At 43.1% G+C, this 13,926-nt stretch overlaps 1 protein-coding gene across 1 annotated transcript in view; it reads left to right on the top strand.

The window, feature by feature from the left end:
- ZNF318 (zinc finger protein 318) overlaps positions 1-13,926 on the top strand; it is a 36,176-nt gene that overhangs the window by 6,479 nt on the left and 15,771 nt on the right. Inside the window, exons 2-4 of the mRNA XM_073338440.2 lie at positions 1,115-1,266; positions 9,566-10,193; positions 12,076-13,488. Coding sequence (XP_073194541.2) covers positions 1,115-1,266; positions 9,566-10,193; positions 12,076-13,488 — 2,193 coding nt within the window. The remainder of the gene's footprint in view (positions 1-1,114; positions 1,267-9,565; positions 10,194-12,075; positions 13,489-13,926) is intronic.

Here is a 13,926-nt window from a genome sequence, read left to right as displayed (position 1 = left end):
ACAGAAGTAATGTGTTTGGGGAGACATTACAGCTTCTCATCTCTAACCCATCACCAGTGTTCAGTATCTTGAACTGGCCAGCTCATGAAGATTAACCGTCCTATGTAATAGCGGAGCTCCTTCATGTAGAGCAGTGGTTACCTTTCCAGAGAACTGTACCCATTTCATGAGTCTGATTTCAGCTCCGGGCAGCAGAGCTCAGGCTTCAGTTTGAGCCGTGGGCAGTGGGGCTTGGGCTTCTGCATGTATCTTAGCTTTGGGGGCCCCTGCTTGCCACCTGCTAATGCCGGCCCAGCACTTGTGACTCTCTAAACTCATCCTGTGACCCCCCCCCACCCCTGCCCCGGGGTTCCCACCCCCAGGTTGAGAAACTTTGTTATAGTATATAGAGCAGTGTAAACATGTCATTGTCTGTATGAAAATTTTAGTTTGTACTGACTTCACTAGTGCTTTTTATGTAGTCTGCTGTAAAACTAGGCAAATATCTAGATGAGTTGATGTACCTCCAGGGGAATGCGTACCCCTGGTTGAGAACTACTGATGTAGAGCATTCATTTACTACTGAGTCAAGTAGCAGAGCCCCTTCTGGAACACTTTCCAGTTTTGATAATGGGCTTTGTCACTGTCATTGACCCAGGCTCTCGTTAAGCCAAGAGGACCTGCCCAGTAAGTGTATCTGCTATAGGTGCACAAAAATTCCTTGGCACTGCAGGGTATGCAATTCATACAGTTGGCTGTCCCCAAGCAAGAGGAGAGCACAACAGCAGCTTTGGAATTTATTGAACAACTTCTTTTTCCTCTTCTTCCTCTCTGTTGTTCTACCTCCAGAAGTGCAGTTCTTCAAAGGTATTTTCAAATTTAAAAGTTCCTGTGGAGCTAGTGTAAATACAGAGTGACTGTTAGTTGCATGTAGGATTAGAAGTAACTACACTCAGTCCCTTTCTTTTTTTTAAATTGCATAGTAATTTATATAAATGGAGAAGATGTACAATTAATTTATTTCTTACGATCCCTGCCCCCAAGTCTAATATGATGAGGTGGACAGACTCAGATGCCTGTCTTGTGGTTGAGGGGACAGTCCTGTGCTGGGCTTTCATTCTCTCTTCAATTACAGAGACGTTCTCCGAGCCTCCGTTCTGAGTCTTCACTGGAGCAGAGTTTGCGGATCACTGTTGGTAATGACCGGTATTGCATTGACACACCAGAGCGAAGGAGGCTGCCTGAACGACTGGGCTCACCAGTTGATAACCTCAGTGACATGGACAGGTATGGTTCTCTGCAGACTGGGATCCCATAGAGTGAGACTATGGCTTAGCTCCCCAGGTTCTTTAAGCAATTTTTTTGGAATGCCCTACTTGCTTGAGCCATACAAAAGCCCAGATAACAGCCCTAGAGTGAAATGGGTGTTCTAGCTGGGAAAAAGCCGTTGCAGTGGCTGGAAGCTGTATGGAGTGCGCATCAAGATGTAAAAGCAGCCTTTGGGAATTGAGCAAGAGGCCATGCTTTGTTGCTAGGACATTGAGAAGGAGAGTGTCTCACACAGGACAAAAATTCAGTGAAGTGCTAGGATTTCAAAAGCCCCAGTGATGGGACTTGGAGACAAGTACACCTAGTTCAGAGATTTACTGGAAGTGATAGATAGTACTGTGAGGAGCATGGTATAAATATAGATAGACATCTATATTTTAAAAGTGTCTATTACAGAAAAGCAGGTGAAACTGGGCAGAGGAAATAAAGAACTAATACTCAAAGCTTGAATCGTCTTTTCTCCACTGAAATTGTTATCTGCTTTGACATAGGAACACAGTAGTCAGAGATGGAAAAGACTTTACATAGTCTGTGTCCCTCCTCATCATCATCACTGGAGCCACTTGTGTCTTCAGGTGAGGGGTTAAGCAGCAGGTGCAGAGGAGGCACTGAAACATCCTCTTTTCATGCAAATACCCCAACAGTAGTAGCACAAAGGAGGGGAACTGAGCAGAATTCTTTCATTATATTTCCTGTCTCGAGAAGTATATCAGCTCTTTAAAGTTGTTATGTTCCAGCAGGTGCGGTAATTAAAATTAGGGTTTAGTTGGTAATACTATCACTTTTAAGCCTTCTGCTCAATTCTCTTGTAATCAGTGTTTCATCTGTAAATCCCCTTTGCAGGGTACTAGTTTTCCAGCCAGAACTGGTGCACATACACAGGGGATAGCAGCATGTCCTGGAGGTGGAGGGAAATGATACAAAAGAGAAATGTGAGCATAGCCACAACTTTAAGGCTTGTCCTTATTTGCCTGTTGGGGCTTCCCCACTGCTTTCTTTTCTCCAGTAGGTGTATATATATATCATGTTTTGTGGTCATGCTTTAGGGTTAGAAGTGGCCTAGTTTATTTTAATGTGAAAGTGAAAATGCCCTGCTGGGAGGGACATTACCTCCCTCAGACAAATTAACCGCTTTCACTTAGACTCCCTGATAAAGCTTTGTTATTCGTTTGAAATGGTAAAAGAAGTAGTGAGGAACATGGGGCTAAAAAAGTATGAAAAGCAACAGCTAAACCAGACTAAGATAAGAAGGAGAAAGGGAGATAATATAAACTTACATTCTTATTTGAATGCTTTCCCGTATCTATCCACTGTTGGCATATATGCATCTCATGTACTCCAGTTCAAATTCTTTTGGTCAGCAGTCTCTGGGCTGCATCTGTGCCCTGAGTGTCCTCATGCCTCCCACATCCCACCTGAGGGCATAAAGGGCACAGTGACCCCAGCTGTGTCTTAGATATCCTCCCCCCAGCTACAAGTCGGAGTCAGAACTTGTAGTGTCCAAATTTCTTGGTTACTGAGTGGTCTATGCATTGTATTGTACATAGTTTGGTACTTAATAGTTAGTTACTTGAATTAGCTTTAGAGTTTTTGATTTCTTCCTTCAAAAGGAGAAAGTAAAGTCAGTAAAGGATACCATTATCCAAGACATATTCATTAAGTGGGGTCATCCATAGACCTCTTTGCCACTAACGAGAACAAGAAGTGCCACAAGATCTGCTCCAGAGATGGGCATAGTCAGAGTCTGATGCATTCCTGATCCCCTGGCCCTTGGACGTAATTAATGTTTACTCTGATATTTTATTGATCCCAAGAACTTCAGAGAAACTCAGGCAGGACTTTCACATTGATCATGATGGCATCAGCATGGCTGAGGCAGCTCTGGCTCTCAGACATGATGAATCTCTCCATTCAACCTCCAGTCCATTTGAGCCTGATGTGATATCCCAAAGATGAGGATAGATTCTTCATCCAGATCCACCTTCTGGCACCTCACAGCCTGAATGCTGTCTGGTTAACATCCGTGGAAAGGACCTGTATCTCTTAAGTACAAAACATCCTTATCCATAGTAGAAAGGACTCTGACACTTACTTACACAGCCAAGTGGCAAAGATTCACTGTACGCTCAGCAGCATCAGTTGACTCCATTTAGCACCTGCCATACTGGAATACCTTCTGTGCTTAACTCAAATAGCCCAGAGTTCTTTCTCTTAGGGGCCACCTGGCAGCCATCTCAGCTTTCCACCATCCAATTCAGGGATATTCCATATTTTTACATCCTACAGTATCAAGGTTCCTGAAAGACCCTATGGAATTATATCTTCTAGTCTGAAAGCTTCCCCCTTGTTGGGATCTCAACATTATAATGATAGGTTTAAAGGGTCCACCCTTTGAGCATTCTGCCTACAAGTTCCCTGTTTTTTCATAAAGATAGTAATTTTGAGACTTCACCCAAAATTCTTGCCCAAGTACTCTGTAAATTCCATGTCAGCCACATAATACATCTGCCTGTTTTCTTTTCAGAGCCACATTCCAGCAAAGGGCAGACTAAACTTTACACCCTAGATGTTTGTAGGGCACTTTCCTATTGGAACAGGACTCAGAGCTGTGAAATAACCTGAGGAGGAGTGGGTGGGAAGAGGCGGAGGAAAGAAAGCCAGGGCTGTTGGACCCCACTCCCTGGGGATGAGATGCCCTGGGTGTCTTCCCCCCCATTCCCAGTGGGGAAGGGGGAGGCAAGAAGCCTTGGGTGGCTTCCCCCGGGGAGGCGAGGGGCAGGGGCAACACACCTGGTGAGGACACACACCACTGACCCAAGGAGGGTAGTGTGGATATGCACCACTGCAGTAATTCCTGCGGTGGCTGTAAGTCGACCTAATATAGGTCTACTTAAGTTTCTAGAGTAGACATGCCCTAAATTGTTTTTGGAATCCCCTACCCCCAGATTATTTGTAGTTTAGGGAGATAGAGTAAAAGGTCAGACCATATCCACACACAGACTCTTAATGCTGGATTTCTACAATCATTAAGTTGTGCTGTGAAGTAACCAACTTAGATCTGCCATTGAGTGTTACAGCACATTCCACTAGAGCTCAGGCAGTTTCTTTAGCTTCTTTGAGAAATGTTCAGTACAAGAGATACATAGGGGAGCTACCTGGGGTTCACCATTACTTTGTGGTAGAAGCATCAAGATCTGATCCCCATTTCGGTAGGGCTGTTTTATAATCATTGTTTACATAGGCTCCTAGCACCCACCTACTGTGATCTAGGTCAGGGGTTCTCAACCTTTTTCTTTCTGAGCCCGCGTTTCTTTCCCCCCCCCCCCCACTATAAAAGCTCTGTGGCCCACCTGTGCCACAACAACTGTTTTCTGCATATAAAAGTTGTTAGGGAGTAGCAAGCCGGGCAATTGCCTGGGGCCCCACGCCAGAGGGGCCCCCATGAAGCTAAGTTGCTCAGGCTTCTGCTTCAGCCCTGGGTGGTGGAGCTCAGGGCCCTGGGCTTCAGTCCTGGGTGGCAGGGCTTAGGCTTTCTGCCCTGGGCCCCAGCAAGTCTAACACTGATCCTGCCTGGTGGACCCCCCTGAAACCTGCTCACAGCCCCCGAGGGGGCCCTGGACCCCTGGTTGAGAACCACTGATCTAGGTCTCTGCTAGTGAGTCACCAACAGTGGAATATATATGGATAAACACTCGAACATAAGAATAACCATTCTGGGTCGGACCAATGGTCCATCTAGCCCAATATCCTGTCTTCTGACAGTGGTTGGTGCCAAGTGCTTCAGAGGGAATTAACAGAACAGGGTAGTTATCGAATGATCCATCCCCTGTTGTCCAGTCCTAGCTTCTGGTGTCTCAGAAGCATGGGGTTATGTCCCTGACCGTCTTGGCTAATAAACACAGATGAACCTATCTAATTCTTTTTTGAAACCAGTTATACTTTTGGCCATCACAACATTGCCTAGTAACAAGTTCCACAGGTTGACTGTGCATTGTGTAAAGAAGTACTTCCTTATGATTGTTTTAAAGGTGTTGCCTATTAATTTCATTGCATGACCCTTGGTTTTTGTGGTTTATGAAGGGGTAAATAACACTTTTGTCACACCATTCATGATATTATAGACCAGTATAATATCCCCGTTAGTTGTCTCTTTTCTAAGATGAACAGTCCCATTCTTTTTAATTGTTTCTCATATGGAAGCTGTTCCATACCCCTAGTCATTGTTGCCCTTCTCTGGACTTTTTCCAATTCTAATATACTTTTTTGAGATGGGGTGACCAGAATTCCATACAGTACTCGTAGTATGAGCATACTGTAGATTTATATTGTGGCATTAAGATATTTTCTGTCTTATTATCTATCCCTTTCCTAATGGTTCCTAACATTCTGTTAGCTTTTTTTGACTACCATTGCACATTGAGCAGATGTTCTTGGAGAACTGTCCACAATGACTCCAAGATCTCTTTCATGAACGATAACATCTAATTTCAACTCCATCACTTTGTTTGTATGGTTGAGATTGTTTTCCAGCGTGCATTACTTCGCATTTATCAACATTGAATTTCATCTGCAATTTTGGTTGCTAAGTCACCCAGTTTTTTGAGATTCCTTTGTAACTTTTCACATTCAGCTTTGAATTTAACTATCTTGAGTAGTTTTGTATCATTGACAGATTTTTCCATATAGGTGTGAACCCCTTTTCCAGATCATCTATGAATATGTTGAACAGCACAGGTCCCAAGGGGGCATTGCTATTTACCTATCTCCACTGTGAAAACTGACCATTTATTTCTGCCCTTTGTTTCCTATCTTTAAGCCAGTTACCACCAGTCCACGAGAAGAGCTTTCCTTTTATCCCATGACTGCTTGCTTTGCTTAAGAATCTTTGGTGAGGAACCATATCAAAGGCAAAGAAACTGTTACTTACCTTACAGTAGCTGTGGCTGTTTAGGATGCACTGTCCACAAATATTCCATGATCCATCCTCCTCCTCACTACTGGGGAATCCTGTAATCCCTGGATTCTTTATTGGTGAAGGAACAGAGGTGCGGTTGGGGTTGCCTCACCCTCTATGCTCTCAGGATGGGAGGCTTGCGGACACTCAGGGCACAGGTGCAGTCCCAATGGAAACTGCTGGCCAAGTGTGTGGGATGCAGGCACACCCACAATGGAATGTATATTGACAGCATGTTTTGAAGAACCAGAGTTACTGTAGGATAAGCAATTGTTTCATATATCCCCAGCCCTGTACACAGGTGTGTTATATCCTTTGCTCTCCAGTGTGGCTGTCTTCTAAATCCATGTTTCTTTGCTGTCCAGAGTGTATTTTTGGTGCCTTTGCTAATTACGCCGATGACACAATTTCAACTCCATCCCCTCTGAGATATCATTAAATGTTCCCCTTAAGTTGGCTGCTATAATCAGAGTTCATAAGGATTGTTGATTGCTACTTGGCTAGTGAGAGTGACATAGTTAATTGCAGAAAAAAATCAGCTGAAGGTATTTTGTAACGTGAATCAGTTACTCCCCATGACATTTTCATGCATTTTTTCTGGGTGTAGTGAGATCTCAGGAATAGGAGGGGGTGGTACTGAAAAGGTGTTTCCTGAAAGTGAAGAATAAGTTAGTCAGCTGTGCCCTGTAGTGGTGAAAGTACCAGCTTTTATATGCGTGCAAGTTATTTTCAGTTACTGTGGTATAAATATTTTGGTGCTTATTTTATGTACGTTGCCAGAAGCCAAAGCTAGAAACGTGATCATATAGTCAACTTGGGTGTGTTCTACTTTAGGATTACAGTAGAACCTTGTTAATTCCTACTTCCACCTTAACTCTGATCCAAAGACAGTGCTAATTAACTTTTTCAGTATATATCCATCACTAAATTTGTATGTCTCTGACTTGGGGGGGAGGGATAGCTCAGTGGTTTGAGCATTGGCCTGTTAAACCCAGGGTTGTGAGTTCAATCCTTGAGGGGGCCATTTGGGGCAAAAATTGGGGATTGGTCCTGCTTTGAGGAGGGGGTTGGACTAGATGACCTCCTGAGGTCCCTTCCAACCCTGATATTCTATTATTCTGTGTAAAGCATCCAATCAGTGACCTATGAAGTGTGTTGAGAATTGTCTTGTGGCTCAGAGTTGAATTACTGGCATGAGGAAGATGAATTTTCACATATCAGTGTTGTTATTAACAATGTATAAACTGTAAGAGGAATAGAATACTTATGCAGACTACCTTATCTAATAATTTCCAGTCATTTTAATGCTTAGGATTTTTAATGGTAATGATTTATTTGATATCTTTAGAGATGGGAATATATTTACTGTAATTCTGATTCTTTGAAGGTGTCTTTTTGGCAAGAATCACATGCATTCACCAAATGATTCAATCACATCTCCGATTTCTGGAATTTTTTGAATAGGAGATGATATGCTTGGGGTTTCATCCTCTAGACAATCATCTATCCATTGTCCATCCTTTATGTGGCATGTTGATTACTTGAGGGAGGTTTTTCCCTATTCTTTTTGTTTCATTAGAGGCTTACAGGGCACTTTTGTTTCCTGCTGTTGAAAGGAACTAGCTAGAATGTTTGGGTACCTGAAGTTGAACCATGCTCAATATGACAGACCCCTCAAGCTACCCTACATGCGCTTCAGAGGGTCAAAAGTATTGAGAGATGGGAATTTCCCATGACTCCAGTGCATGTAATGTATGAGAATCCTGCAAGATGAATTCTTCAGAGAAGCAAAATTACAGGGCAAGTAAATTCCCAAATAAGTTAGTTGCCTTTTTAATATTGCTATTTAAAAACTACCCAATACATGAGACTTTTAGAGCTACCTCTCCTGAAAGTTTGAACTGTTAAGTCTTCTATAGGAGAGGGATCCAAAGCAGTTAGACACCAGCCCTAAATTTCTCTAAGGGGTCACATGTCAGACTTGCATAAAAAAAAGTACTCTAGAACTTAGCCTAACATCAGTATTTGTTTCCATGCTCAATGAGGATTTAAATAACACTTAATTGAAACCTGAACAAAACCTTAATGCCACTGAAGAAATAGTTGCTACTGACCCATCCATATTAGAGAAGACTACTCTCACATGCAGCTCTTGGGAGGAGGTTCTGGATTCCCCAGACTCTTGTTCCAGTTTCATTTTGCTTCCAGCGTTCTTGCCAAAATATCATAATTTTACTGTGTCAAATACTGATCTATATAGTAAGCTGTAATTAGCAGTGTTTTACAAAAAGTCCAGTACAGGCATCAGTTTTATGTACTGTGAAAATGTTCCATCTTCCCAGTAAGAAGAAAATGGGGAAATCAGGGGAAAGCTTAACAGGTACTTACTAGATGGAAGAGATAGAGATACATCCAGCAGCTGCCAGTTGCAAAATGGCCACTTCAGGACTGCAGCTGCTTGGCTCTGTTAAAGGCCGATCCCAGAAAGGCATACTGGGGGAAAAACATTCTTAAAGTCCTCCCTTTAAACATCTTCCGTGCACTGGGGAGTGTTAGTAGGGAGCAGTCACCAAAGAAGGTGCTGATTTGGTGTTGTACTAACTATTAACATATCATATAAATATATACTCTTCCCATCTAAACTGAGGCTAGCACAAAGGAGTGATTTTCTTACATGTACAGACTTCACTGCTTTGGTGTCCTCGTGAAGTTTGAAGAGGTTCCAAAGCATCTTTTCTGGTACACTAGAAATGTGTTCACTGATAACCCATGTACAAAATCTGTCTAGAATTCATGGCTCAGATCCTCAGCTAGTGTAAATCTGCATAGCTGATTTTAAAGCACTTGAAGATCTGGCCACGTGTGCAATGCAAAGCTAAATTATCCTGAATAATTCCTATGTAACACAACCAGAGTACCTAGCAGAGGGTGGGAGAAGTCTTTTGTGGCCTGAAACTTAGTAGTAATGAAATTTAGAAAACATGTATGTAGCCTTTTTCCTTCACAAAACCAAAGCTATCCTTTTGATCAGTTTCCTATATTAAATCTTGGCTGTCCTTCTGCAATTTGTGTTTGGGCTTCTGTATTTGAGAGTGATCCCATAGGAGGGGGGTGAAGTATCATATGTATATAATACTGGTGGTCCTCTTCCCTGCTTCTGAGGTGCTGCTTTTCACTTATGCCATGAGTTCATATTGTTTTCAAATGGCAGCGTTGAAGTCTTGCTACTGTAGAGTAAGAGACTGAAAAACTTTTCCTCTAACTCACTGACCTAGGTTTAACTCCATGTGCCTCTCTTACCAGGGATGACATGGCTGATGGTCCAATATTTACCAGAGGCCTCCCATGCCCTCGAGGCCTTGAACGCTATCCCTCTCATGAAGATCCGTCTTCCAGTCCCTACATAATGAGGCATGATGAGGACTACCGCAACAGAGATGTATTCCTTCACCGATCAGACTATAGTCCACACTATGGTCATCGTGAAGAACTGTCAAGGGGACCTGACAGGGATAGTGATAAACTCAGGAAATCCTCCTACCCAGCAAGGCCAGAGGAGAGAGGGCGAGAAGCGAAGCGCCCTCGGTACGACAAGGATGAGAAGATGCATGGCATGAGTGGTGATCATCATGGTTTCACACTGGGAACACGAAATTATCGCAGACGGAGCCGTGGCCGAAGCCAAAGCCCATCATATCTGGGTGAAGAGTTCCGGGAGCTTGACCGTGCCAGGAGGAAAAGAGAAGAGGAAGAACGGAGCAGAAACTTGAACCATGATCTGTCTGGTAGTGGATACATGATCCCTGGCTTAACTAGCACACTGCAGTCTTCTGAGACTCGGTACTTATACAGACCTGATGAAGCGCCATCTATGCCCAAAAAATCTATCCTGAAGAAACGAGTGGAGGTGGAAATGGAGTCCCCAATGCAGGTTTGGCCCTTAACTATTCCTCTACTTCTCAGAACAGTCCATTTGCACTCCACTGCATTAATTTGATCTTCAGTCTCTTGCCTTTTCCTTTCTCTGACAGACTGAATTAAGGATACTTGTTCTGTCGTATTGGTGCATCTCTTGCAGGTTGTCCTCCCTGTTTTGGAGTTTGATCCAGCACAGTTAATTACAGAAGCCGCAATTGCTCTCTGTACCTCTGTAACCACTTGTGACCACTTCCCCTAGTTTCTTATGTCTCAGGGCATCAGATCTGTGTGTCCTCCCTTTAAACATCTTCATTTATGTGCAGAATGGAACTCTACCAAGGATTTTCCAGAGAAGCGATAGCTATGGGGGGAAATCTTGTGCTTTAGTGCCATCTAGTGGGGTCACTGTCATTGTCTGCATAGGTCCAGAATTAAGATATACTCCCTTCCCCACCCCTTAAACACGCGCACATGAGCTGAAATTCTAAAGAAAGTCCCCACAGTTAAATAAGTGTTAAGTCCGGAGATGTGAAAGGTCAAGTAGCAGCAACATTAACTCAGCCAAGATGCACATATTCTATATTTTATGGTACAGATATATATGTAATAACTTAAACAAATATACTAAACCTGTATATTTAGAGAGGAAAAGGAGGAATAAAAGATGTTACATGTATTTAATGTGACCAGGTTAACGTGTCGGAACCTGAATCTTTGCATTGCCTATTTTTTGTGTGTGTTAAATTTTGCGTTATGTTAAAGCTATGATAGCTGGGTTTGAGTGAATGGGTGTACAATCAGGAATAAATGGTGCATTAGCATCTAGGTTAGATATTCAGATATTCAGCAGTTCATGGTAGCTCCATACGATAGTTAGGGCAGTTAATGAAGACTCTTGTATGCAAGTAGAATTTAGGGAGGCAGAATGAAATACCCTGGCTGCAATTTAGTCAGGGCGCTGGGATCAGCGCCAAGTTTTACAGAAAGTGCTACAGTATCTTTAGTAACACAGGCAGTCAGTATGTTAATTGAGTGGCACCTCCAGCTACAGTGCCCCCTAGAACTCTTTGCATCAAAATGTTAGATTGGAAATGGCTTAGCGGAGTGTTAGATTAGAAATGGATCAGTGAAGAGAGCCACCTACTGAGTATCAGTATTACTTTTTACAAAATCTTGCATTTTTCATTGGTTTCCCATTCAAGTACTGATCAGGCTCAACCATGTTTGTTATGAGAAATAAGATTACATAGTTCAGTCACCAATTAAGGCTAGCAATAAAAACTCATTGGTATGCATTTAGCATTTAGTAGAGGATACTTTGAGCTGTAGCTCACGAAAGCTCATGCTCAAATAAATTGGTTAGTCTCTAAGGTGCCACAAGTACTCCTTTTCTTTTTGAAAGTGAAGGGTCTCGGCTAGATATATTAGAGGAAGCCCTATTCAAGGGAGAATGAGTTGCATGCATACCCTGTATATAAGTGATTGAAAATAGCCCCAATCCACACAGTTTTACCTGTATTTGAGATTGATCTATCTAGATACATGATTAAAACCTGTGGCATAGTTCTCTATCTCATAGAAGTTCACAGAAGAAAACTTCAATTTGTGAGGCTGCTGAGAACTTGTAATAAAATGCTAAGTGGTTGTGCATGTGTATTCTCTTAAGCACCCATAAAAACATCTTAATGACTTCCCAAGTAACTACATGAACTTTTTTATAATACTTACCTTCTTTTCCTTTGTTCCCTTTCCATGGTTTGTTGCTCTCATGTGTTGTCTTTTCTAAATTTTTGATTGTAAATTCTTCAGGTGAAGTGACCCTGTCTTTTTATTTGTACTCTGAGGTGCTTATCCCCCTTTTGGGGTGCTGTAATAAACATTCTTTTCTTTTTCAGCTTGAGGGCTTTCCAAGCAGCTCTCCATCCAGCAAAGATCTCCCTCTTCTTTCAAGTCATTCATCTTTGTCCCAGAGCAGCAGCAGCACTCCTTTTGCCTCTGAAGTGGAGAACTTTCTCAAACGGTTTAACACAGACTCTGTGGAATCGGCAAACAAGGAATTGCATGATGGTGTATATGAGTGGAATTCACTTCCTGGGCTTCCCAATGACAACTTTACATTTGAAAAGAAGTTTGGAAACTTCTTAAGTCACAAGGAGAAGTTGGAACCAAAATCAGAGCCTGCAGACCGTCATACTGACTTCCTCCTCCCTCATGAGAGGGCCAGTCAGGATGGCAGTGGCTTCTCGCGCATTCTGGGCATGATGGCTGATTCTGCCAGTGCTCAAGAAAAGAGAAGGCGCAGCTTTCCTGACATTGAGGATGAAGAAAAATTTCTTTATGGTGATGAGGATGAAGACTCCAAAACAGAATCTTCCTCTGTTCAAAAGCCCCCAGTGAGTTGTGGGAGTGAAGTTACAAGCCAGAAAGTGAGTCCCCCTCCTTCTCCAGCTGTAAAGCTAGATTCTCTGGAAGAGTCCAATACAGAATATGCAAAGATTCATGACTTGCTCAAAACCATTGGGCTTGACATTGGGGTGGCTGAAATTGGCAAACTGGCTGTCCGCACGCAGGAACGTCTCCATGGCAAAAAGCTGGCATCTCATTCTCCTGATCGTCACTCTTCAGATTCCCGCAGACTGGAATCCTGGGAGATGCGCCGCAGCCGGAGTGACACTCGTTCTCCAGAGTCAAGCCAGCAGCGCTCTGCATCACCTCCTGGCTCTTTCCAGCCATCCAAAGAGACATCCTCTCTCCAGAAATCAGAATATTCTCAAAGCAAAGCTGTGGGTCAGGAGATACCTGCTTGCCCACCAGAACAGTCTGTTCCTTCTGTGTCTCTAATCCCTTCTGCGCCGCCTGCTCCTGCCAGTTTGCCCCCTACCTCTGTTTCCCAATACCAGATTCCAAACTATCCACAATTCACTGCAGCTCAGATGCCACAAAACTATCCACCTCCCACAATGGCCCCTCACGCCTATGATGCATATGGGCACTATATGGCTTATGCAGCCTCTGGCTGGCCCATGTACCCCCCTCCACAGCAGCCTAACCCTACACTGCCAGAGGCTCATGGGCTTCTCACAATGGCAGTGCCAGCAAACCCCACACGCCCAAACCTCCGGGTGATTGAGACAGTTTCCATGGGCAAAAATCCCCCTAATATCAAGAGAGGTGACTCTGTGCTCATGCAAATCCCCATCACGACTACCACTTACTCCAAAATGCCCCTTCGGCTTGCCACACGCCCACTCAAAAGTACCACGGAAAAGATCTCTGATGAAAAAAATCGGGCAGCTCAAAAGCAGAAGGTGAGTGTATTATTTGGAATTATAAATATGTGGCTAAACCACTCAAATTTAGAATCATAACTTGTATCTGTGTTTGTTTTTCAATCCTCTTTGACACAGCAAGGTTTCTTGGTTAGATTGCTAGTTGCTGCTGATGCTCTGATGAAATAATTGGCTTTTCATCTTCAGAGGCATGTTTTTCCGTGTGCTTGCAGTTTAACAATATTTATACTGAATTCACTTAAACCGCAACAAGTCATATGCTCTTGGGCTGTTGCTGAGCAGTTTGGGAGGGAGGTGCAAAGCTGATCACCTTCAACCAGCTAAGAAATGGCTGAGGAATACATGAAGATCACTATGTTATGCTTAAAACATTACAGGAGCTTGGAGTATTGACAGTAGTAGGCATTTTTTTTGTTTTGTTTTTTTAAACAGGTGAGTTTTTTATGTATCAGCGGG

Source organism: Lepidochelys kempii, chromosome 3, assembly GCF_965140285.1.
Source record: "Lepidochelys kempii isolate rLepKem1 chromosome 3, rLepKem1.hap1, whole genome shotgun sequence".
Lineage (NCBI taxonomy): Eukaryota > Metazoa > Chordata > Testudines > Cheloniidae > Lepidochelys > Lepidochelys kempii.
This window is presented reverse-complemented; position numbering and strand designations above follow the sequence as displayed.